Source organism: Benincasa hispida, chromosome 8 (genome assembly GCF_009727055.1).
Source record: "Benincasa hispida cultivar B227 chromosome 8, ASM972705v1, whole genome shotgun sequence".
In the NCBI taxonomy this organism is placed as follows: domain Eukaryota; kingdom Viridiplantae; phylum Streptophyta; class Magnoliopsida; order Cucurbitales; family Cucurbitaceae; genus Benincasa; species Benincasa hispida.
Genome location: NC_052356.1, coordinates 43,328,422 through 43,352,897, shown reverse-complemented (window position 1 = coordinate 43,352,897; position 24,476 = coordinate 43,328,422). Strand labels below are relative to the sequence as shown.

At 36.8% G+C, this 24,476-nt stretch overlaps 6 protein-coding genes across 14 annotated transcripts; 4 read left to right on the top strand and 2 right to left on the bottom strand.

Moving 5' to 3' along the window:
* Positions 1-3,747: 3,747 nt before the first annotated feature.
* Positions 3,748-5,811, top strand: LOC120082648 (protein transport protein Sec61 subunit gamma). Its single transcript, XM_039037902.1, has 3 exons — positions 3,748-3,952; positions 4,060-4,180; positions 5,564-5,811. Exons 1-2 carry the CDS (start codon positions 3,859-3,861, stop codon positions 4,173-4,175), a joined length of 210 nt encoding a protein of 69 aa, XP_038893830.1. The 5' UTR covers positions 3,748-3,858; the 3' UTR covers positions 4,176-4,180; positions 5,564-5,811.
* Positions 5,812-11,540: 5,729 nt separating this feature from the next.
* Positions 11,541-12,219, top strand: LOC120083422 (uncharacterized mitochondrial protein AtMg00820-like). The gene has a single exon (XM_039039180.1). It carries the CDS (start codon positions 11,697-11,699, stop codon positions 12,171-12,173), a length of 477 nt encoding a protein of 158 aa, XP_038895108.1. The 5' UTR covers positions 11,541-11,696; the 3' UTR covers positions 12,174-12,219.
* Positions 12,219-13,436, top strand: LOC120084061 (secreted RxLR effector protein 161-like). The gene has a single exon (XM_039039963.1). The coding sequence runs from the start codon at positions 12,732-12,734 to the stop codon at positions 13,434-13,436; it is 705 nt and encodes a 234-aa protein (XP_038895891.1). The 5' UTR covers positions 12,219-12,731.
* Positions 13,437-13,731: 295 nt separating this feature from the next.
* On the bottom strand, positions 13,732-16,187 carry LOC120083465. Its single transcript, XM_039039233.1, has 3 exons — positions 15,106-16,187; positions 14,898-14,990; positions 13,732-14,795 (listed from the first exon to the last, which is right to left on the bottom strand). Exons 2-3 carry the CDS (start codon positions 14,982-14,984, stop codon positions 13,854-13,856), a joined length of 1,029 nt encoding a protein of 342 aa, XP_038895161.1. The 5' UTR covers positions 14,985-14,990; positions 15,106-16,187; the 3' UTR covers positions 13,732-13,853.
* Positions 16,188-16,524: 337 nt separating this feature from the next.
* On the bottom strand, positions 16,525-23,870 carry LOC120082934 (TITAN-like protein). 9 transcript variants are annotated; one of them, XM_039038367.1, is made up of 10 exons: positions 23,354-23,870; positions 22,469-22,595; positions 22,049-22,361; positions 21,859-21,935; positions 21,043-21,097; positions 20,421-20,845; positions 20,174-20,256; positions 19,897-20,094; positions 18,282-19,599; positions 16,525-18,196 (listed from the first exon to the last, which is right to left on the bottom strand). In XM_039038367.1, the coding sequence occupies exons 1-7, from the start codon at positions 23,623-23,625 to the stop codon at positions 20,251-20,253; spliced, it is 1,275 nt and encodes a 424-aa protein (XP_038894295.1). In that variant the 5' UTR covers positions 23,626-23,870; the 3' UTR covers positions 16,525-18,196; positions 18,282-19,599; positions 19,897-20,094; positions 20,174-20,250. The 9 variants fall into 9 exon arrangements, with proteins under 9 accessions (XP_038894295.1, XP_038894296.1, XP_038894294.1 ...); XM_039038368.1 differs by having other exon boundaries at positions 20,202-20,256; XM_039038366.1 differs by having other exon boundaries at positions 19,897-20,256.
* Positions 17,730-18,677, top strand: LOC120084060 (glucuronoxylan 4-O-methyltransferase 1). The gene has a single exon (XM_039039962.1). The coding sequence runs from the start codon at positions 17,730-17,732 to the stop codon at positions 18,675-18,677; it is 948 nt and encodes a 315-aa protein (XP_038895890.1).
* Positions 23,871-24,476: the final 606 nt, after the last annotated feature.

The following is a 24,476-nucleotide window of genomic DNA, read 5'->3' as shown; positions in this document are numbered from 1 at the left end:
TAATTAAAATTTGCTCACATGAGTGATTGAAAAATTCCCCATGGGGAGCGGGGACGGGGACGGGGATGGGGAATGGCATCCCAGCCCCATCCCGCCCCGTGGACATCTCTAGTTATAAGTTCTAATTATAGTAATTAATAAAGTTTTAAGTTCAAATTCATTTGTTTGTGAAAATATAGAAATTTAATTAACAAAATTATAAGTTTGATACTGTGTTCATAATTTAATATACTTTTGATAATGGAAGATGTAAATGAATATAACTTTGATAAAAATTGTGAGTGAAATGAATTCATTTGATAAATGAAGATGTAAATTAATACAAACCAAAATTTAACAATACAACTTTGAGTTCAACATAGTCTTCTTCAAGAAACATACGAAAAAAAAATTTCACATTCTCACAAGGGAGAAAATGTGGGAAAATGTCCAACATACAAGTCCAAAATACATAACCATGATGCATTTGAAGTAAAAAGTCCTCAACAAGTAGAAGAAAGAAAGAATAGAAAGTAACGAAGATCATTCCGAACTTAAAACTTACAAACCTCTAACTAGTTACGAAAGATATGTACGATTAGTTTGGGTCGTACACGGAAGAAAAAGAAGTGCAGTTAGACCGTAGTGATAATGTATATTAATACGATTCAAGTAGTAATAAAAGATACGAGATCATACCTTTATTTACGTTCCAAGTGAGCAATGGTGAAGGCAGTCCACAACTAGGGGGCAGAATAATCGGTTGACGGCCTAACAAAAACAAGAAAATGTTAGCCACATATCTTAATTCGATTATAAGGAAAGAAGGAAGCATACCTTATATGGATGGAATAAGTTGAGATTAGATGTGGAAGAAGGAAACAAAGTATATTGCAATAGCCAAACAACACATACTAGAATGGAAAATAGATTTAAGAGAAAGTTGAAATAAAATGGAAGATTGAGGGACTTACCAACACAGTTTACGGAGTTTGTGGAGAAGTCTAAAAAAATATGAGGACATATTAGGATATAAGTAGAGAATACAATGAGTAGAGTTCACGAGGAAGGTTAGGTAAACTTAAGTGCATCTAACTCAATAAATTCAAACAGTAAACCCATATTAAAGACAATCAAGTCAAAAATAAATAAATTAAGTAATGGTCAGGTTAGTATTAATTTAGTAGTCGAGCTAAAAAATGACATAAATACAACATAATATATCATACAAATTAAAAGACCTCAAGATTTCAAAAAGCTATTTGATTGGAACAAATTTAACTCCAAGCAAACAAAATAAACAGATTCAACAATTCCAAAATTGAAGTCAGTTTTAAATGTACAAAAATTAAATTCGTTTGAATGCTGAAAACAAATTTAATGGAATGAAACAAAAAATACATTTACTCAGAAAACAGGTTGAAAGGAAATAAAACTAAAACATAAATCATACTCAAAAAATAAGGAAAAACAGATTCAAAGGAAATAAACAAAAAAAACATTCAAAAGATAAAGAAAAACAGAGATGCATGCCATATTTTAATCTAAAAAACAGTTTGAAATCATCATCGGCCTTCAGGAAAAAAAAATAGAAAACAAACATGTTCTTGGGTGGATTGACCCTACCAAGCTCCAATAACACAGTCTGCATCCCCTACCAGGAGTTAACTTGCCTCCAATTTACATGGAAAAACATAAGAAAAACGACAAGAGGACACATGATTTAATATTGAAGCCACAAGAGAAAATTTGGATAAAAAAGTATGGAAAACAATCAGGAAGTAGATCAAATATGAGCAAGGAAAAGAAGAACAGAGACGGATTTAATATAACCCATTTGAGCCAGTGGAAAAAACAGTAGATAGTAGTTGTAAGAGAAATAAAAAGTTATAGAAATTATAAAGGTTTGCAAGGAAGGAAATCAAACATGGAAGAAAGAACATCAAACATGCAAGGAAGAATATCAAACATGCATGAGGAAGAACACGGATTTAATAACAAATAAATTGATAAAAAAAAAAAAAAAAACTCATTCAAGCAAGTGGAAGAGTAGATAGTAGGAAGATAAAATTATCAAGGTTTGCTTTAGATAGTCCAGAATTGGAATCACAAAATAGAGCATTCAATAGTCTCGAATCAGAAAATCAAACAATGAAGGAAGAACATCATGCAAGGAACAATATCAAACATGCATGAGGAAGAACAGAGACGGATTAATAACATATAAATAGATAAAAAAAAAATTATCAAGGTTTTGCTTTGGATAGCAGGAATCAGAATAAAACAATAATATCAAACATACATGAGGAAATCAAGATGGATTTAATACAAATCTTCAGCGTAGAACAACGTAATTGCAAAAAAATAATAATAAAGAAAAAATAAAGAAAAAAACTAGATCTACTATAAAATTTAAAAAAAAAAAAATCAAAATATCATTAGATCTACAACAAAATCGTTCATATCTACTATATCTAACAAGAAACGAAAGAATAGTATTAGGAATAGACCTACAAAGAAGCCAAAAAAACCCATTCGAAATTAGAGAAATGAAGAGACGTACAGAGAAACAAAAAAAAATACATGGAGGAACCAAAGCAGAGAACGAAGAGATGAAGAGAAATACAACCCATTCCAGTCGGAGAAACAAAGAGACATACATCCCATTCCAGCCGGAGGGAGAACGAACAGACCAGAGAATTAAGAGACTAGACGAAAAAGAGAAATCAAGAGAGTGGTGATTAATTACGCGTGTCAGAAGAGAGAGGGGGCAGAATAATACACCTGCAAATGGGGCGTGAAACAAGGGAAGTAAATGAGGGGTAAAATAGTGGGTTTAAAACCCATCGATTTTAAGTTAATCGTCCATCAAACACTGAGTGGGCTTTTTAAGCCCACCCAACCCAATTCAAAACCCCATCAAACACCCCTTAAGAAATAAAATCGCTAGATTTCAAATCTTCTCATAAATGATGTTTTCCTCCAATTTTTTCTTTCTAATTTACTAATCTCGTCAGGTAAATTTATCTCCAATTAATTTTAACATAAAATCAGAAAGCATAATTTTTTTTTTTTAAAAAAAACAACGAATAAATTTAGCTAGGGATGTATATAGGTTGGATTGGATTGAATGATTTTTTGGACCAACTTGAATGGGTTGGCAACCAAATAATCCGAATAAGGTCTCCAATCCAATCCTTAAAATTCAGTTTTAGTTGTCGGATTATTTATTTATATTTATTTTCTTTTTTATTACATTTTTTATTAACTTAAAATACTTAAATTTGTGTACAACACATACTAATAATTAAAATTTCATAAATTTCAAATATTAAATATCAAAATCCAAGATATTTATTACAAAATTAATACAAACATCATAAAAATATATATGAGTTATAATAATAATAATAGAAATTTGAGTTGGGTTAGATGAACCCAAATTTTTAAAAGAAAAATCCGAACCCAACTCAACCAAAAAAAAATTTAATCCAATCCAAAATTAAAACTACCTCAATCCAACTCTTAATATCACCCTGTTGCCTTTTGCGTTTAATTCTTCGAATTGTGTCCTCGAAACACCCTAAGTTTAGCCTCTAAAAAAATCCTAGCAACTCTTGAGTATTTTCGGCCGTACTATTTACCATACTTTATCCTCAAGCAAGCACACCGTAACCGATGATTGAGGGGTATTTCCGAGATTTCATATATTGCGACAGTGCATCAATTTTGACCCAATCATCCCTAGTCTCCCAGCGCTCAAAGTATTTCTTCCTTCCCTAATAACCCCGCACGGCCACAACTCATTCAAACCTGAAGCCAAATTTCGCCAGAAAAAGAACATTTCTTTGCTCGACGTTTCCTTCACATCTCGCAGCCATGGATGCCGTTGATTCCGTCGTTGATCCTCTCAGAGAGTTCGCCAAGGACAGCGTTCGTCTCGTTAAGAGATGTCATAAACCCGATCGCAAGGGTATGTTTCTTGCTTACACATTCTATTGCATAGATCTGCTTTAATCGATGTCTTAGATTTTTCTCTTCCCTTTCAATTTGTCTTAATTCAACGTTTTGCTGGTGTAGAATTCACCAAGGTCGCCGTTCGTACCGCTATCGGCTTCGTTGTGATGGGATTTGTAGGGTTCTTTGTCAAGCTAATCTTCATTCCGATCAACAACATCATCGTCGGATCTGGTTAGATTAGGTATGCTTTCAATCCAATAGATCTTCTATCTTTTCTTTTTCGATCTGGCGCGTATTTGTTCTGCATAGCATCCTGGTCACGTTATTCAATATTTTTGCAATTACGGAATGGATCGATAATTTCTTCTTAAATTTGTTTGATGCACGCGCATGCAATATCTACCTATTCTTATGACTTTGTATATTCATGCATGATTGATTCACACGATTGAAGATCGTACGACTAGCATGGATGCTCATTTATATCATAATGTTTCTAAAATTCAAGACGTTCTAGCTGTGGATTTACGTTTATTTCCTTCCAAGATGACTTTGATTGCGATGCGATTGTTAATCATTATGAAACATTATTGTAGAAGCACTTTGTTAGCTAACTCCTACCCTTCTATCGTGAACGAGTAAATTTTTGCGAGTGAAGATATTCAGATGATGTGGTTCTAATATTCAAGGCTAGTTTGTATACCCCCTTTCTTCTTTGTGAGTAAAATTATAGATTTTGTATTTTTCTAAATGCCCTAGATAGTTGCTTCTTGCCTTCAACGTCTTTGAACCTTAATTAACACCTTAATAAGTGTTTAGTTTGGCATGCTTTTCGGAGAAACTTAGGAATGAATTATTGCACTGGCCAGCAATTACATATCTGTTATCTAGATTATGAATTGGTTTGTGCATAGTTAGCATTTTCTCTACTCGCTCATCTCTTAGTGTGCATGCACATTCAATCGCACTCAACATATGAATGCCCATTAGGCAGCCAGAAAAAAGAGCATTAGAATGAGAAGTTAGAGAATAAACAGTTAGGAGGTGAATGCTGTATTTTGTAATGGCACCTCAATACAATCGTGAAACCTGATCCTACAGACTCCTGCTTGCAAATCAAATGCTCCTTTAGAGTACATAGTTTCTTTGAGGGGGAAAAACTAGCAGGCGAGAGTTCCTTGTGGTGAATTTAGAATTTCTTTTTATGCCTTCCGTTAAGTATTTCTTTCTAGTCCATAGTTTGCATCTCTACTCCATTATTTTGGGTCTATCAGTTCCACTTAATTTGTCAAGTTACGATTGCTGATTGATATTCCTCACCTTAGCTATTCTTGCTTTCCTTCAGCAACATTCATTCAATTATGTTCATGAAAGTGGTTACTGGTTTTATTTTAAAATAAGTGTACAGTCATTAAAGTGATTAAACCCATAGAAGTCAATTTATGGTGTTCTTGTTGATGCTTGCTAGGGTAGAAATGTGTATACCTTTGTTTAATACCACGATACCCCGACTATTTCTTTTCCCTTCCTGCCACTGCACCTGATTCACAAGCGAGTTGAATATTGTCAAAAGCTTACATTAGTTAATTTATACCCTAATTTGTGTTTGCCAATGGATTTTCAGGTCACATGAAGTACGTAGGTGATGGCGGCTGGTGTTTACATTTAGTGCAACCTGTGTTCATTGAGGAATACTTAGCATTTAGAACTTTTAAATCCGCGTGCGTAAATTGAGTAAACCCCAGGATATATGGAAAATTTTCTTGTCGTATTGATGAACTCATCTATTTATATTTGAATGTTAACATGTTCTTTTTGTCAAATATTCGTTCTTGAATTTTGTTGTTTAAGAAGTGTTTATATTCATGTTTATCACATACTGTTAAATGTCAATCACCGTTTAGTAGGAGGAAGATCGAAATTCTTCGAGTTCATAAATTATTTTGTTTCGAAAGCTGAGTTTTCTTAAAATGGACTCACCTTGGTAACCAAGTTGAAAAGCAATTGTTTTGGATGCCATGTTTTCAGAATTCACAGTGTTAAATTTTATTATCAGGACTGAGACAGTGACATGCTATATTTAAAAATATTTTCACGGTTTTATCATCTAAAACAATTCTCTGATCTCTAGAGAGGAATTGTATATAGTAGGGGACTATGTGGCTGTGGCTGTGGCTCTGTTCTTGCATCATGTCATTCTGTCAGGATTTTAAAATTTTGGTTATAACAAAGAAGGATATACACTGATAATAAAATAAATAACCGATGTGCTCAAAGTAATATATCAAGTTTATAAAGTCATTTTGCGTATATTATCTGTACGAAACATCAAACCTCAATCCAATCTCCATAGCAATACGACCTAGTCTGAGTCTCCCTTTGATCCAAATGCTATACCCTTCTGCAATTCCATCTAGATTGAAGTGCAAGAAAATCTTTTTTTTTTTTTTTCATTTTTTTAAACCATGGATCGCAGTTGGGGAGCAGCATTAGGACAAGGAGTGAAATGCTTTGGGCGACTTTCTCTTGTAATGCTTTTTAAAAATCTAGTTGTATGGAACAAATTCAAGCTTAGGAAAATACGCATATTGTTCTTGATTTAGGAGGAACAAGATCAAATATCAGAGAAATAGAATTATCTAATTTGATTTGAATTTACAGAGGACTTTTTCGCATGATGGAGGCCTGATCGATTTGAAACTGATATACCCACTGATTTTCAAACCTGATAAGCTCTCCCTTCCAGTATGTATCTCAAGTGTTTGATAAATTAACCAGTGGAAATTCCATTGAAAGTAGTCGTATTAAGCAGCATCTGATGTGGGCTGCTGGTCATTTTTACAAAAACAAGAAACCCCATCAGATGTGAGCTGATATTTCAGCTGCTATAGTTGTTGACATTGACTGCACTAACAGCAAAAAATGTCTTGGAATAGACAGCCATAAGGGTGAAGAAGAATCTTCCCACCAAGATATTTGTTATGAATGGCCAACATTTGGGTATAATTCTTCAATGGGGGGCTAGATGAAAATGCATATATCTTGAAAACCTGTCAAGTGAGTCTCATATTTTCCTAATATGACGACAACTATGCAAATATTTGTGCGATTCTTTCTTCTTGTGACACAAGGAAGAACCCAAAAGAACGAATGCAGTTCGTGCTTTGTTGGGCATGATCATGCCTTATCTAAAGCTTTTCTTGCCAGTAATTCCAAGTGACGAAGGATATGATAGCTAGCCAAGGGTGATAGGAGGTCAGTGAAATATGCTGTATCATCTGCTGCAGTGGTGAGTGATCATTCCATCCTTTTTCATTAAGCTCGTTTGATGATGTTTTTTAAAATAATCCTTATAAATGCTACTTCCGCAGTTTCACTTATTGGTTTCTTTATTTTGTTATTTTTCGGAAATGTTTCAAAATCCCAGCCAAGTTTTGAATATATATGTATATATATCTAGTTCTTAAGAACTTGTTTTTGTTTTCGAAATTTGGCTAAGAACTTAAATGTTTACTGAGGAAAGATGAAAACCATGGTAAAGAAATTGTGAGAAAACAAGTATAATTTTTTAAAGCTAAAAACAAAACATTACATGATTATCAAACAAAGCTTAAGTTGATGATTTTAGAATGTCTCGACCCAATGCCCTAGATGTAACAATTTCAAGAATTCATTTTACTCAACACTAAGGTGTGCTTAGAATACATTTTCAAGTGTTTAATATAAAAAATAAGTCATTTTGAAAGAAATTGGAGTGTTTGACAACCACTCAAAATAGTTTTGCAAGTGTATTTTAATCAATTTTTATCAAATGTTTAAATAAAAATGAGTTATTTGAAAATTACTTTTTTTCTCAAGTCAATCCAAACGGGACTCTAAATATGAATATTTTGAATCAATTTAGGTAGAATTTTCGACTTCTAGGCCTTTGAAGAGTTATTGGTGCTTCTATCATCAATCTCATGGATTCAGCATTCTACAAAGAGTTGGAAGAACATCAAATGTTGCACACGCAATTAGGAAAAACAATAACATTAAACAGAACAACCAAGATGATAGTTCATTTGTATGTTAAGTGAAGCCTCAAGGCTCAAACTTAGCTTAATGACATTGTTTTTGCTTGCCATTTGAATTCTGATTGTGGTTTTCTCTCATGCCATCATACTACTTCAGTTCCAAGAATCAGTGTTGAAATACGTTGAATTAGCCCTAAGGGCATTTTTTGTAATTTATGTTATGTTTGCTAAATTATGATTTCACCTCATTCTATTTATATCTGAGGTTGGGTCTATTGTAGGTATGACATTAAATAATAAGTTCTTTTCTACCGTGGTTTTTCTTCCCTGAATTAGGGTTTTCCACGTAAACTCCTTGTGTCGTCTTCTTTTCTTCTATTTCAATATGGTATCAGAGTAAGGTGATGAAACCCTAGCCCCGATAGAAGAAACTCAGTCATCAAACTTGATAGGTGAAGGTACGCTGACTGATAAGGTTGTGATTCAAGCAGCGGTTGACCGCTATCTCCGAACCATCATCCCAGGTGGCTCAGCCGAACAGATTCAGCCGGCGAGCCGAACAGCAGGTGGTGGGCTTGCTCCAGCCGGTGCGACGATTAGCTTCCAGACTTAGCCGTTCTAGCCGAACACCATCGAGGAAGGTCACGCTCTCCAGCCGGCGCACGCGAGCGCGTCACAATCGATCGGACCCTCGACTTCGCACGCAACTGTCTCAACTTCGCACGTCCTCCAGCCGGCGCACGCGATCGATTTACAGCCGATTGGTACCTCGGCGTCGACAAGAATCGAATCTGCACTGACGGTCGTGGGTTTGCTCCAGCTGCCGGGTCGGGTCAAATCGGTACGATTTCTTCAACCTCGCAGCCAGTCGCCGAGCCTTCTGTCCGTTACCCACCATCACAGCCGTCTGGGAGCAGCGCCGGTCACGGGTTGCCGAACTTTGCCACTGGTGGACTTCCGGCAGTAGCTTCTTCACAGTACCATGGTGGATAGCTTCTTCCTTATGTGTATCCAGTTCAGCTTCAGTTTCGAATGGGTGATTTCATTGAAGAAAATCCATTGGTTTTTAGACAGAAAATTCCAGATCTGAATCTCATGGGGAACTCCAACAACAATTGGTTAGTCTCCAGCAACAGATGGCCGCCCTCTGGAGCTAAATTGAATGGCCATGATTCTTCCCAATGTATTCAGAAAATCCGGTATCAATATTTCCTTACTCTTCCAACTTCTAATTTTTTATCTGGAACAATTGGAAATTCTGCACGAATGATCACGGGAGAGAAGTTGAATGGGCAAAATTAATTCTCTTGGTCCCAAACAATTAAAATGGTTCTTGAGGGACGCCATAAGTTTGGATATTTGACTGGAGAGATACCACGACCAAATCCTGGGGATCCTCAAGAGCGTGTCTGGAAGGCAGAGGATTCTTTGCTCCGCTAAATGTTAATCAGTAGCATGGAACCACAAATCGGGAAACCTTTATTCTATTCAGCCACTGCCCGAGATATTTGGGATGCAGTCCGACGGTTATATTCGAGGTGTCAGAACGCATCCCGTCTGTATACTCTACGTAAACCGGTTCACGAATGCAAACAAGGAAGCATGGATGTAACGTCATACTTCATCAAGATGTCGTTGTTATGGCAAGAAATGGATCTGTGTCGGGAGATCATCTGGAATTGCCCACAAGATGAAATTCAATACTCCAAGATAGAAGAGGTTGAGCGTGTGTATGATTTTCTTGCCGGATTGCACCCCAAATTTGATATAGTTCGTAGTCGAATACTAGGGTAGAAACCAATTCCGTCTCTCATAGAGGTCTGTTCAGAGGTTAGATTGGAAGAAGATAGATCGAGTGCAATGAACGGGCCAGGTGTTACCACTGTAGAGTCAACTGCCTTCAGGGTAAAGTCCGCTGGAGCTGATGGTGACAAGCAGAATAGTAAAACACCCCCAGTATGTGAGCATTGCAAAAAACAGTGGCACACGAAGGATCAGGGATGGAAATTGCATGGTCACCCTCCAAATGGTAAACGTCGCCCTCCGAATGACAAGTCGAAATTTGGGCGTGCTCTAGTGGGTGAATCAGTTGAAGGGGCTGCACAACCTCAGACATAACCTTCAGTGACCAATCCTGGTGATTCAGGTACAATAGGGATCAAAACAGTTGCTCAATCAGGTAACCCTCAATCTTTTAGTTTCTTTGTTGAAGGGAATGAGTTATGGATTCTAGATTCAGGAGCGACCGATCACTTGACTGGCTCATCCGACCAGTTTCTCTCATACTATCCAAGTGCTGGAAATGAGAGGATTTGGATTGTGGATGGGTCCTTCGCTCCTGTTGCTGGAAAAGGCAGACTGTCACTATTTCAGGGATTAACTCTGCAAAATGTCTTACATGTGCCCAAAATTTCTTACAACTTATTATCAATAAGCATAATAACAAAAGATTTGAACTGTAGAGTTGTCTTCTCACCAGATACTGCTTTGTTTCAGGACTGCTTTGTTTCACCTGGTCCACAATGATGTTTGGGGTCCCTCAAACATCTCTACCCTGTCTGGAAATGGTGGTTTGTACACTTTTATAGCTGTCTCTTATACACATCTAGATGTGTATAAGAGACAGTTCACCTGGTCCACAATGATGTTTGGGGTCCCTCAAGCATCTCTACCCTGTCTGGTAAACGGTGGTTTGTAACTTTCATCGATGACCATACCCGACTTACATGGGTATATCTCCTTGCTGATAAGTCCGAGGTTCTATCTACCTTCAAACAGTTCTATACCACTATATTAACACAGTTCAACACAAAGATTGTCATTCTTCGGAGTGACAATGGTCGTGAGTTTGTCAACCACACCTTCCAGGAATTCCTAGTGTCAAAAGGGATCATCCATCAAAACTCGTGTGCATATACTCCACAAAAAAATGGGGTGGCTGAACGAAAAAATCGCCATCTCATTGAAGTTGCTCGTTTCTTGATAATTTCAGTGTCTCTCCCTTCGTACCTGTGGGGAGATGCGGTTCTTACCGCAGCTCATCTAATTAATAGAATGCCTTCACGAGTTCTAAAGTTTCAAACCCCTCTTGAGTGCTTCAAAGAGTCCTATCAGTCTACCCGTCTTATTCCTGAGGTTCCTCTTTGTGTGTTTGGGTGTACAGCCTTTGTTCATACTCATGGTCCACACCGGACTAAGTTTGCTCCACGAGCTAAAAAATGTGCGTTTTTCAGGTATCCCCTTCATCAGCGAGGCTATAAATGCTTTTATCCATCTTCCAGAAAATATTTTGTCATTATGGATGTCACGTTCCTTGAAGATAAACCATTCTTTCCCGTTAGTCATCTTCAGGGGGAGACCACGAATGAAGAGACTAACAGTTCCACGTACTCCATACCTATTAGCCTCAATCTTGAGCCTAGTCCTAATATTCCTGAACCTGAGCCTAGCCCCAATGTTCCTGGACCTAGTCTACCTAGTCTTGAACCTAACTCTGCTCCTGTTGTTCCCAGCCTACCTAGTCTTGAACCTAACTCTCCTCCCGTTGTTCCCGTGTCGGTTCTTCCTACTAGACAAGTGTCCTAGATAACATACTATAGGAAGAATCTTAGAAAGGAAATTCAGGAAACCTCTGGTGTTCCATCGAAAAGTGTCCAAGCGTCGAAACCAGCTCAGGTTCAAGATCCCATTGTTTCAAAGGAGAGTCTTGAAGAAAAGTCTGGGAACATAAAAAATGATGAAATGAGCTCAGAGAAGGTTGAAACTTCAGGAGGTAATGAGGTGCTGAAAGATCCTCAAGAAGATGCAGAATTGTCTCAAAAGTCTGATACTGAAGAGGGACAGACGAAAACTGACAACTATGATACCACTCTGGATATGCCAATCCCTCTGAGAAAGGGAACCAGGTCATGTACAAAATACCCTTTGCATAGTTTTCTGACCTATAATAACTTATCTCCTGGTTTTAAGGCTTTTACTACTCAGCTAGATGCTCTAACAATACCTACCAGTGTACATGCGGCCATAGAAGTTCCCGAGTGGAAAGCAGCAATAATGGAGGAAATGAGAGCTCTTGAGGCAAATAAGACTTGGGAGTTAGTAGCTCTCCCTAGAGGTCACAAAACAGTTGGTTGCAAATGGGTGTTCACAGTGAAGTATAAGTTTGACGGAACACTCGAAAGGTATAAAGCCAGGTTAGTTGCTAAAGGGTTCACTTAGACGTATGGGATTGATTATTCAGAAACTTTTTCCCTAGTGGCTAAGTTAAACATGATTCGTGTTCTTCTGTCTGTTGTCGTAAATAAAGATTGGCCCCTACATCAACTAGATGTAAAGAACACATTCCTAAATGGTGAGTTGGAAGAGGAAGTTTATATGAGTCCACCTCCAGGTTTCGAAGCTAAGTTTGGGAATCATGTTTGCAAACTCAGGAAGTCTTTATATGGGTTGAAGTAGTTCTCTAGGGCATGGTTTGACAGGTTCACCGTGTTTGTTAAGTCCCAAAGGTTTGTTCAGGGGCATTCTGATCATACCTTGTTTACCAAAAAAATCACCCGTAGGAAAGATTGCTGTGTTGGTAGTGTATGTTGATGACATCATCCTATCAGGGTATGACACGGCAGAAATTGCTAAGCTAAAACAAAGGATGGCAGGTGAATTTGAAATCAAGGATCTTGGTAGTTTAAGGTATTTTCTAGGGATGGAAGTGGCAAGATCAAAAGCAGGAATATCTGTATCTCAGCGGAAGTACACTCTGGACTTGTTAAGGAAACATGAATGACTGGATGCAAACCTATTGACGCTTCTATTGAGGTCAATAGCAAACTGAAAAGTATTTCGGAAGGAGTTCCTGTGAATAAGGAGAGGTATCAACGCTTAGTAGGAAAACTGATTTACTTGTCTCATATTAGGCCCGACATCTCCTATGCTGTGAGTGTAGTAAGTCAGTTCATACAGAGTCCATATGAGGAGCACATGGAAGCTGTGACTCAAATTTTGAGATATCTAAAGTCCACCCCTGGGAAGGGCTTGGTGTTTAGGAAACATGACACACGGAGCATCGAGGCATATACTGACTCAGATTGGGCCGGATCTGTGACTGATAAAAGGTCAACCTCAGGGTACTGTACCTTTGTATGGGGAAATTTGGTAACTTGGCGGAGTAAAAAACAGGGTGTAGTGGCTAGAAGTAGTGCTGAGGCAGAGTATAGAGCTATGAATCTGAGAGTGTGTGAAGAAATCTGGTTGCAGAAAGTTTTATCTGATCTTCACGAGAGTAGTCCGGGGCCCATGAAGTTGTATTATGATAATAAGGCTTCCATCAGTATTGCGAATAATCCCGTGCAACATGATAGAACCAAACATGTAGAAATTGATAGGCACTTTATTAAAGAAAAGTTAGACCGCGGAGCTATTTGTATTCCCTATGTACCTTCAGTTCAACAGATTGCAGATGTTTTTACGAAAGAGTTATCGAGATAGACGTTTGAAGCTTGTATTAGCAAGTTGGGTCTTACCGATATCTATGCCCCAACTTGAGGGGGAGTGTTGAAATACGTTGAATTAGCCCTAAGGGCATTTTTTGTAATTTATGCTATATTTGCTAAATTAGGGTTTCACCTCATTCTATTTATATCTGAGGTTGGGTCTATTGTAGGTATGACATTAAATAATAAGTTCTTTTCTACCATGGTTTTTCTTCCCTGAATTAGGGTTTTCCACGTAAACTCCTTGTGTCGTCTTCTTTTCTTCTATTTCAATAATCAGCCCAAATTTATTTAGCATATATATCAAGGAAATTTTAATCTTTTACAGGTCATGAGGTGGTACATGCCATAGAATGGATATTACAATCAAGCTAAACATATTCTTCAGCATGGTCATATAACAAACTGCTAATCATTCAGCTGCTTGGGATGATGCCATTGTAGTATCAAAGGATTTCTTCCTGATTAAAAGACAAATAATCCTCGAGGGACTTGCATGTGTATTATCAAGACTACATAACACAAAGTCAGGCCTGTGTAGAAGAGGGTTTAACCGTTCCCCACCAACAACAAACGCAGTTGCGTCCAGAAGGACATGCCAGGAGTTTCGATGAGCCTCAGAAACCCAATGCAGCGAGTATCGAGTCCCATTTACGTCAGCTGGATAAGAAAATAACCCCTTTGGACTGTGCTTGCACTTCCTTCTGAAGTACTGACTAAGTTGAGATCCTTTAATCCTCAAATCCAACCAAGTTTCTGGTGCTTCTATCACTTTGGATTCCTTGAAACTAGCAAACTCTTTAATGCAATCATGTTCTTCTCTTATAACTGTCATGTAGTAGTTTCCTCTAAAAAATGGATAAGCTTCTCCTACTAGCATCATGGCCTGCCTGTAGCTTGGAGTGAACAGAACAAGATACTCTTCATCAGGCAATCCACAGTGCTTTAGAACTTTGTTTTGAGCTTGAATTTCTGGAATGGAGATGAAACTTCCTGGAAAGGAAGACTTCTTGTTGAGAATGTCTAACAATCTTGAAGGTTCCAGTTGTGTACCCTCCAAGTTAGGGAGATTGCTTCCAAAGGATAGCGTCGAAGGCTCTCTCGGAATATTTCTTGGCGACTTTCGCCAATCATCAGCCATGATTTGATCTGTTGGCTCTTCATTGATGCAAAGGCAAGAGAGATCTATCTTTTCTCCATCTAAGCCTGCATACTGTGGGTACTTGGCCAATACATATTGTTCTACATATTGCCTTTCTGCTGGTGTTATAGGACCTGACCATCTGAGATCAAGGCCAGTGATTGTCGAAATCGCCTCGGCTATGATATGAGGAGGTATCATAGTAAGTGCTTTCTGTATAGAGCCCAAAATTCAGCCAAAATAAAGCAAATACAATCTCAGCTTCAAAGGATAGAGGTAAACGAAGTTAACTTTTCTTTTGGACAGAATATTTACCTTGACTCCCATACTACTTGGCCTGAAAACATCTGTAGATGACTTGGCTTCTGAAGCATTATTAGATTCTTGACTTTCACCTTCCATGAAGGCCTAGTTCCTCGTAAAAAGTACAACCATCAGAATTTTGAGTCTTTTGAAACTATGAACAATGAGTCAAATGAGAGAGAGAGATATATAGGAAGGGGTTGAAACTAGAAATCCATACCTGAGATTCAACAAACAAACTAAACTGTTCTCCAATGTTCTTCCTCAAACCAGATTGTTATTCTATCTTCTTCCCCACTCTGTTTATTTTCTTTGAAACCCACCTCAATATTGAAATTTATTTCCTTTTCAGGTTGATGATCATCTCTTCAGAAGATAGCAAAAACAGAGAAAATAAACCATCAGGCTACAAGAGAAACACTCTCACAAAGGTTATTGCTTGACCCTAAAAAAAAAGAACAGCTTTTGCTTGCAGTAGGGGAGCAGAACATCTATGAAATGACAGATTCCATGGCAGAGATGATAGAAAAAAAGGGAGAAATAGGTAGCAATTAAACAAGTCAAACTGAGAAAGACCTGCTGTACATATATAATTGGCTTTTAAATAAATTAATAAAGCCCACTAGGAACAAAAAAAAAATTATTTGGAGTTTGAGAAGACTTAGCCAAATTCATTCAGGCATTTGTTTTACTTGGAGACGTGGATCTGAACGAGACATTCAAGGAAAATTCAAGCCAAGATAAAGTAGAAAATAACCAGACAATTTTACATATTGAGGTTTATAACATCAGTACTCTAAAAACTCTCTGCAAAATGTTAATTGCTTTATTTCAACAAATAAATGGTAATATATTAAGAATTTTGAGTATTTAAAAACAAGATTAATTGTTATGGTATAAATTTAAATGGACTGAATATAAAAAAAAAAAAAAAAAGTTTTCTGCCAATTTTGTTTGATTCTCCACTCTTACAATAGAGGGAAACAAAACAGTTCTCTTCTATGAAAAACGTCCACAAATGGCAATAACCCACAAATTATCTATTGTGTATTTGAAATTTGAGAATGGAAACAGGTAATTTGAAAATATTTTGGATCACAAGTGAAGTTTAAGAATGAGATTTGATCTGTTTTTAAAATTAGGGTTTAACAAAGTGAAGTTTGAGTGATTAAACCTCTAACCTCTTAATAGAGAGTACATACCAAACTTAGTTAAAATATTCTCAAAGTGGTAGTTTGAATCAACTTATTTATTCACATGCATCGATGAGAAGAGAAGCATATTAGAAACTTTGTACCAAAAACAAGACAATGTTGCAAATTATCAAAAGAACTGTATGTTTAGAAGTAATTTTAAGATCGTCAAAATCATTTATCTTTATTAAACTCGTTTTAGAACACGCTTTTATGTTTTAATCATTCAAAATTAATTATTAAATTCAACACTTATAAATGTAGTTTTCATATCATCAAAATTAGTTTTGAAAGATTAAAAACACGTTTCGTAGTTATTTTGAAAATGACAAAAATGATCATAAACAATTTTGAATCACTTCCAAACATGTCTAAACCATCACCATTAGATATTTTTGTATAATTGTGGAGAGAGAATATGCCATTGTGAGATGCTCAAACAAACATATTACAAACAGACAATCGTCATATGATAATATTAAAATCCGCCTAAAAGTTTTTACACCTGCAAATTGACATTAAATATTAGCTATTAATTGATTGAAGACTTGGTCCAGGACAAAATCTGGGTTTCCATTGCTGGTTCTTTTCTTTTTCTACGACTATTATTTATAATACCAAAAAAAAAAAGGCTGTTCTTCATTAAACAGCTCACTGTTAATGTTGTTGATGTTCTAATTTAATTTTCTTTTCCCCTTTGCGTCACTTTTCAAATGGCTCTTTATCGTTAAATCTTTTGCTTTGGTGCTTTCCAGGAAGCTTCCCCTTGAAAATGACTACTAAACTCGAATTTCAGCCATTGTTTAGTTCCTAACTTCGCTTTGAGTAAGCATTTCTGCAAATAATTCATCAGTTAATAGAGTCGGTGTAAATTGTGTCGAGGCTAGTTTTTGTATACTTGTACTGAAGTTTATCATTATCACAGAATTAAAAGTTGAAACTTTCTGGCTTTTTTTTTGCCTTACCTTCACCCTCTTCCTCAGCTTACCGTCTCCGTGATGCCGATCGTCTTTCTTTTTCAACAGGGTCGGTGAACAGTTGGAAAAGAGCGACTGATGATCCATTCCTTGGCTATTTTAGACAAAATGTGCATCAGAATTCAGTAAAATGAAGATCAATTTCCAGCCTTCCATTCCAGGGTTTGAATTCATCATATTTTTGGTAGTCATTTTGAAGAATGAACGGCAAAGTATTTCCACCTTTGACAAGAAGAGCACAGAGGAGAACAACAAAGTTTGAGAAAGTCAAAATGGAAGAGAATGACCCAGCAACTACTGGAAAACCACCTTCAACTCTACTCATGACCACCAAACGGGCTTAAAAGATGACAGATGTCTCAATGAAACCCCAAGTCACCATCTGAAATCAATGATTGAAATGACCAACCTCCTTGAAATTTATACCCTTTTGAGGCTCTGCAGTAGCCACTTTTGATTCCTCAAATGCAAGGTTGTAACCACAACAATTAGCACAGCCGAATTGATAAATACAAAAAGGCAATGCTTTGGGAACAAGCAAAAGCATTTCTTATTCCACACTCAAAGTGGGGATTAGGCAGAACAACTTGCACCTAGCAACCCTACCAGTGCCTCTCTAATAAGAATAAGATGGTGGCTCTGATGCGGCTGAAAGCGAACAACAGTAGAACAAAATGCCTCCCGAATTGGTGGATTGCCACTCACTTGTGCCATCAGAATCGCTTTCTCCCCCCAGTATCTCACCCTCACAGCAGTCATATCCATCAGTAAGCTTCAGAAACAGTAGAGGAAGCAAAAGCATGAGTTTTACAAGAAACAAAATCCTACCTGTTCTCGTCTTGATTCTGTCTAGTCTGTCCATTCTCAGACTCGTTAGGATTGCACTTACCACATCTTATACTTCTCCACTTCTAGCAATTGCATTGCCTCCAAAGCTTCAACGCCCATTATCAGGGTTCTCAGAAAATCATAGAACCTCTGCAAATGAAGCCGCTATTTCAGAGACGGAATTCAAGCTTCTTTCAAATCTGATTGGTGAAAAGGCACCCTGCAATCTCCTCTTCTTTGGGATCGAACCACAGTACCTTAACCTCTCAGCAGTCAATGACGGTGGAAAGAATGTTTTTCTTGAGGATGATCCCTACAAACTGAGCACATTCAGAGTCGACTCAAATCACACACGAATGTACAAAATTGATTATAAGTTTCATGCAGAAAAAGCTTACAAGTTATTAAAGCAAGCAAGAGGAAACAAATCATGTGCACCAGACTCAGGGCTCAGGAATTCATCTAAGTGCAAACTTGCCTTGACAGATCTTCCAAAAGAAGTTTATGAAGTCAAATGGGATGTGGTGGTCGTGGATGGACCAAGGGGAGATAGTCCTCATGCACCAGGAAGAATGGCAACAATTTACAGTGCTGCTATCATGGCAAGAGAAGGGAACACCACTGATGTAGTTGTACATGATACAGACCGTATGATCGAAAGGTGGTATTCTTGGGAGTTCCTTTGTGATGAAAACTTGATTTCCTCCAAAGGGAAGCTCTGGATTTTCAGGATTAGAAATGAGAAAAATTCATCCAGATTCTGCCCTGACAAACGCATTGTGGTCCAACGATGAGATCACTTTTCTGGTCAGATGAAGTACAGAGAAACATGATTGCAATCAGTCCCTGGGCACCTTCTTGGCAGTAACTGGAAAAAGATGGACAGAAGATATGGAACTGCTGCTTGGCCACTGCAAAAGTAGAACATGGATATTTTGAAGAATCAAATTCCAGTTACTGTCAGAAGAACACAAATTTTCCTTGATTTGTTTGGCATAGTAATTATACAGCGTAGATCAAACCCCGGCCAAATACAAGTTGGTCAGGCATTTGGGGAAAAATGTTCTAAAAAAGTACTTAAATAGTACACAAGGAAGTTATAATATGATAACTTGCATACATAAGATCAAGATTTAACACGCGGCTTGCCCAACCAGCATTGCTGAAGAAAACCAAAAGGCTGTCATCAAGCTACATATTAAAGAAATATAAACTTGTTTCAGTTCACAACTTCGGTAGCAGCAGATATAAGGAGCCAGTGTTGTAGCAATAGGGAACGAAAAACATGGCCTTTAACAGTGTGGTCAAACCCTGTTTTGCAATTAAATTCAATAGTGAATGCCCAGAGTGATTAATCAGTGATCCAACAAAAGCTAATCCTCTGTACGATGTTGATGAAGTGATGTTGGTTAAGAAAAATCCTGTTCTCAAGTACCACTGATATCTCAGGAAATTCTTATATCGGATATCTTAGAGAAAATTAAAGTCATGTTTACTACAACAAATTTGAACTATTGCCGATAAACTAATGAAGATATGGAATATCAGTCAGCCTTTGAAGTTTCCAAAAAACGCCAAGCCTAATTGTGTCTCCAAACCAAACTTTGACGAGGATTGTGCACGTACAGTAATTCTCCAGATGAGAAGCTCTTGAAAATCGTTGTCTTATATACTCGTGTGGTTGGCAGTATCATCCTCATTCTCCCGATCTCTTCGCTGCAAGAACAAAGATAAATCAGTCTAGAAAGCAATCCAAGTCACTCTAACAAAAGTAAAATATGCATTATTGCAACAAGTCCCTGCATGGTAAAACATATCATAGATTAATTGAAACGTGGCTTGTTAGCCGTCAGTAACCATAACCCCCCCCCCACCCCACTACTACACACACACACACACAAAGGAAAGAAAAAAGAAAACGAAACACGCAAAGTACAAACTGGCACCAATTAAAAGTCGCATGCAGAAAAAAACCAGAGATATTGAAGATACAAGAAGGGAGTAGCTAAGAACCTGCGTTTGTATTCAAGATGCAAGAAGAGAGATATTCAACCTCCTTTTTCTTTTCTTCGTGTTTTTGTTCCTTCTTGTTTAGAAATGTATTGATCCATAATTATATGGGGAAAATTTCACTTTTTAGGTATTCTCTTGCTTCCTTCCTCTAGTCACCATTTTAGTCTCAAGAAAAGCAGAGAGATACTGAGAGACTGACTGAGACCAATCCTAGGATACCTTTGTGTTAAACTTTTACTCATACTTCAAATGTATAACCACTTGATGGTTTAAGTACCTTGAAAATAGAGTGCTCAAAACATCACCTTTAAAATATTGACACGCATTGGAACTTCCCACTACCTTATTGCATCATCAAAACTAGGACCAGTTGGGAAATACATGGTAAAAAATAAAATAACATATTATGAACATAAAGATATGAATATGAAGGAAACTTTAACAGTAGAACAAAAATGTATTATAATGATATATATAATTTGAAATATCATAACTGCATCAAATTTGATGAAAATGGGGCTCACCATCCGTTTGCTAATGTATGGCTGAATATTGACATTTGTTTCAGGTGAATTTTCAACCATCAGCAATTTTGATTTCTCCTTCTCAAATTCTTTTCTAGATTCTTTACGGCTACCAGATTGCCATACCCTACCAAAATTAGGAAGCCAATTCTTGTCACCATAGCCTTGGACAATTTCTCCTCTCTTCTCCATTTCCAGCTCCATTTTTCTTTTTTCTGCCCATGCAGCTCCTACCCGTTTGGGGTTCAGTTTCTTGGACTTTGCAGATTCATTCAAAGAAACACCACCCCCAACCACTGGGCTTATTTGAACCTTAAACCCACTATCTTCAGGGTTTTCAAGCCAAGGAGGCAGCATACCAGAATGAACATTTCCTCCAGAATCTCCAAAAACAATATTAGAAATCCGAGTGAGGGTCTGGAAACCTGAAGAGAGATAGAAAAGAGATGGAAAACACACCACCACTATACAGTTCAGAATTTAAATGAAGATATATTCAGAGTGTGAAATGAGCATAATTTTGATCGTATCCAATTTTCCTTTTTAGGAGAAATATCCTTAAGACTATGTGAATCAGTTGAGTAACATTACAATGAGAATAAGATTTCATAAAATTCCATACCCTCAGGATGGCTTACTTCGTTCACAGTTCTTTCATTCTGATGCGTCTCGTACATCTATATCAAGTTGGTTATGCATTTACCAGAAATGTCAATACAAAAGAAATTATGCATTATGAAAAAGTAACATACTCGTGAAGAAAGAAAAGATATAATTTCATCTGGACTATGAAGATGTTATCTAGGAACAAAGAGTTGATTGTCAGAGTTCCATTTATTATAATAACAGTATGTCAATTTTTTTTTACCAGAAATGTCGATACAAAAGAAATTATGCATCATGAAAAAGTAACATACTCATGAAGAAAGAACAGATATAATTTCAACTGGATTATGAAGATGTTATCTAGGAACAAAGAGTTGATAGTCAGAGTTCCATTTATAACAATGACAGTATGTCAATTTTTTTTTTTTTACCAGAAATGTCGATACAAAAGAATTTATGTATTATGAACAAGTAACATACTCGTGAAGAAAGAAAAGACATAATTTCAACTGGACTATGAAGATGTTATCTAGGAACAAAGAGTTGATTGTGAGAGTTCCATTTATAACAATAACAGTCATGGCACCCCATCCAATGAAACCTGTGGGCCTCTATAAATGTTGGCGTGTGAAATTGACAAGATAAAGAACCCAGAAGATAACTTTTTTAAAAAACACACACACACACACACTCTTCAGTTATAGCAAGCACCACCAGCTTCCACCGCCTCCATACCAAAAAATATTGAAGGCCTTCTAGTACTAAAATAGCGCTACTTCACAGGAAATACAAAACTCCAATGCTCCAGTAGAAGAGAAATAACCAAACTTACCCCCTGACCACTGGAATGACCATTAGCAGTGCATGTTCTACCACTATCCAGATGGTAATGCTTGTTGTCCTCGCTAACTGAATCACAGTCAATACAGCACGAGTGTGTTACACGTTTGTACACCATTCCGAAACTTCAACGACTGATAAGAAATCAAAGACAAAAGGTGAAATATAAAGGGACAGCTTACATGTTAAATTCTTTGAGCTCCATACATGTGCACCAGAACATGAGCCAGCATGCAAAGAAACAGCGGTGTCATGTGGAAATGAGACCAAATTTGAAACATCCGAGGATCCTGAATGGGATGAATTGGATACCTGATACTCATTTGTATAACTGTGTAAAGGCAAAACACTAATTGACGAACTAGATTCAACAGAGTGGATATTATTATTCCCAAAATTATCAAAATTTCCATATTGGACTTGATTGTGGATATCATTTGTAGGTCCAGGACTGGATGAAGCAGATATGCTTTGTACTTTGCACTTCTTCTCCCACTGTCATCGACAAACATTGATTTAAATTAATAGCCCAATCACAGTAGAAATGAACTTCTGTTTCTCGTTGTTGTTAAACCACGTGAGAAAGAAGAAATCATGGTTACCTTAGCTACATCAGCTTCCAAGAGTCTATAACTATCCAGGCGTTGCACATCACCACCACACTTCCAGAAGAAATGCTTTAAATTCTTCAGATGATCCGCACTGGCCAGGTGTTTAATTGCATTGCTACTGTTACAAAATCTTAGAACATGAGATAATGAAAGTAAAACATGAAGGATGCATTGCATACATTTCTTTATATTAGAAACAGAGATATATACATGAAGAATAACTACACTGCACTAGAGAAGGAAAAGAAGGCAATATAGTATCAAGTCTAGAAGTCAGCCAACAGAACTTGAAAAATCCTCCCCACTAAACGTCAATTCTAAACGGAGAGCAATTGCAAGAATGTCATTCTTAAAAACCCAAAGTAAGATACACAAAATCCTGAAGCTCTCAAACTATACCTTCAAAAAAGTTTACAGACATATTACACTAAAGTCTAATGGCTTTACTAAATATAGTCAAAGGGTCTTTGTGAAAATCGTACTGCATACTTTGCTCATTGAGAACTAAAATCCTTTGGGTTCAACACCATCCAAAGCTTCTTATGGAGTCCCTGGATGTAGAGGAAGGAACCACAAAAATTTTGGTGGTTCAGGAAGAAACCACCCGCACCTTATCGATCACATCTATTTTACAGTTACCTCTTAGTTTAAGCTTAACAACGTGTTTTGTTGTTTTGAAATTACTCTTTTACAGAATTGTGTACTAATTGGAGGGATTTTCTTTAACCCCATTAGCTTTGATCATGGCTTTCCTTACATCAACCGTAATTAGCATATAAGCTAATAGGGTTGATTCCAAAATTTCCCAGCAACCACACCCATAAATTGTAATTATTTCAAGAAACAAGGAAGTATGAATAGCCAGCGGATTAATACCATGCGAAGGAACTATCATTCTCATTGACTTGAACATCGCAAAAGATGCACCAGAACCGATTGTGAGAAGAATACTCGGGCGAGAGGGGAAAAGGGGTCTTGAGAAAAAAGCGAACGTCGGACAGCTTGATCTCGAACCGAGATAGAAAAGCAGAAAGAGATTTTTTGTGGTTGGGAAAATACTTATGGCGCTGCCCTTGGTCGTGGTTTAGCTTGCAGACGAAGCAGTATTCGTACGCGCTCTTCTTCTCTTTTTTCTTCATATTACGCATTGATCGTTGTTCACGTCTCACGATGGCGACTCTGAAACAAGGATTTCAATCGGCCTCTTCGGGAGCTTGTAGTGATCCCATGGATGGGCAGTAATTTGTCGGAAGGAACGGGTACTGAAATTTGGCTTTCGCGGGAAACTAAGGCTGTGAGACGACGACCGAGGATCCAGACGGTCCGTTTCTTGCTTCCTGCACGATTAGGATTTACGGGATTAATTGGGAAAATGGGGTGGTTTTCACATTATTTAGGAAAAAAGGGTCAAATCTTGTCTTTATCTTATTGCAAACCAATCCAAACTGAATGCGAAGAGACCTTTCAAATTTTTTTTTTAAATATATATATATATATAAAAGGAATTTGCGTCGAGATGTATTCATTTCATTAAATTAAAAGAAAATTCTATTCGATTTTGTTTTTTTGAGTAGACACCCAGCCATTTTTAATTCATCCCTAAAATTAATAATAAGATTTTTAATTAATTCCTATAGCATAAATTTTACAAATGAAAGTTTTATTATATGTAAAATTAACCATCTCATTAATCTCGTTTTTTATAATGATAATAATGTTACTATTTTAATTTGATATACATAATAATCTTACTTTGATTAAAATTGAGGTTTATTTGATTAATTTAATATATTCAATATTAATTTTAGTAATGCTTGAGTTGTTTAATTCCAAATCATTGTTGTTGTATTGTATATATAAAAAAATAATATTCAAGATTTATAAGGTTTGTACTTTATTCCAAAAATATTTTTTTCATATATATACATTTTTTTTAAAACGGTCATAGTTAATATTTATGAAATTTGTACTTTGTTCAAAAAATAATCTTAAAACTTTT

Coding starts and splice junctions, on each gene's coding strand:
- LOC120082648 (XM_039037902.1), top strand. CDS start 3,859: ATGGATGCCGTTGATTCCGTCGTTGATCCTCTCAGAGAGTTCGCCAAG. Junction 3,953..4,059: donor TCATAAACCCGATCGCAAGG/GTATGTTTCTTG, acceptor TTGCTGGTGTAG/AATTCACCAAGGTCGCCGTT.
- LOC120083422 (XM_039039180.1), top strand. CDS start 11,697: ATGAGCTCAGAGAAGGTTGAAACTTCAGGAGGTAATGAGGTGCTGAAA.
- LOC120084061 (XM_039039963.1), top strand. CDS start 12,732: ATGACTGGATGCAAACCTATTGACGCTTCTATTGAGGTCAATAGCAAA.
- LOC120083465 (XM_039039233.1), bottom strand. CDS start 14,984: ATGGAAGGTGAAAGTCAAGAATCTAATAATGCTTCAGAAGCCAAGTCA. Junction 14,796..14,897: donor CAAGTAGTATGGGAGTCAAG/GTAAATATTCTG, acceptor GGCTCTATACAG/AAAGCACTTACTATGATACC.
- LOC120084060 (XM_039039962.1), top strand. CDS start 17,730: ATGCCTCCCGAATTGGTGGATTGCCACTCACTTGTGCCATCAGAATCG.
- LOC120082934 (XM_039038361.1), bottom strand. CDS start 23,625: ATGCGTAATATGAAGAAAAAAGAGAAGAAGAGCGCGTACGAATACTGC. Junction 20,846..21,042: donor CGAAGTAAGCCATCCTGAGG/GTATGGAATTTT, acceptor ATCTCTCTTCAG/GTTTCCAGACCCTCACTCGG. Junction 19,600..20,420: donor CATACATTAGCAAACGGATG/GTGAGCCCCATT, acceptor TTGTTCTTGCAG/CGAAGAGATCGGGAGAATGA.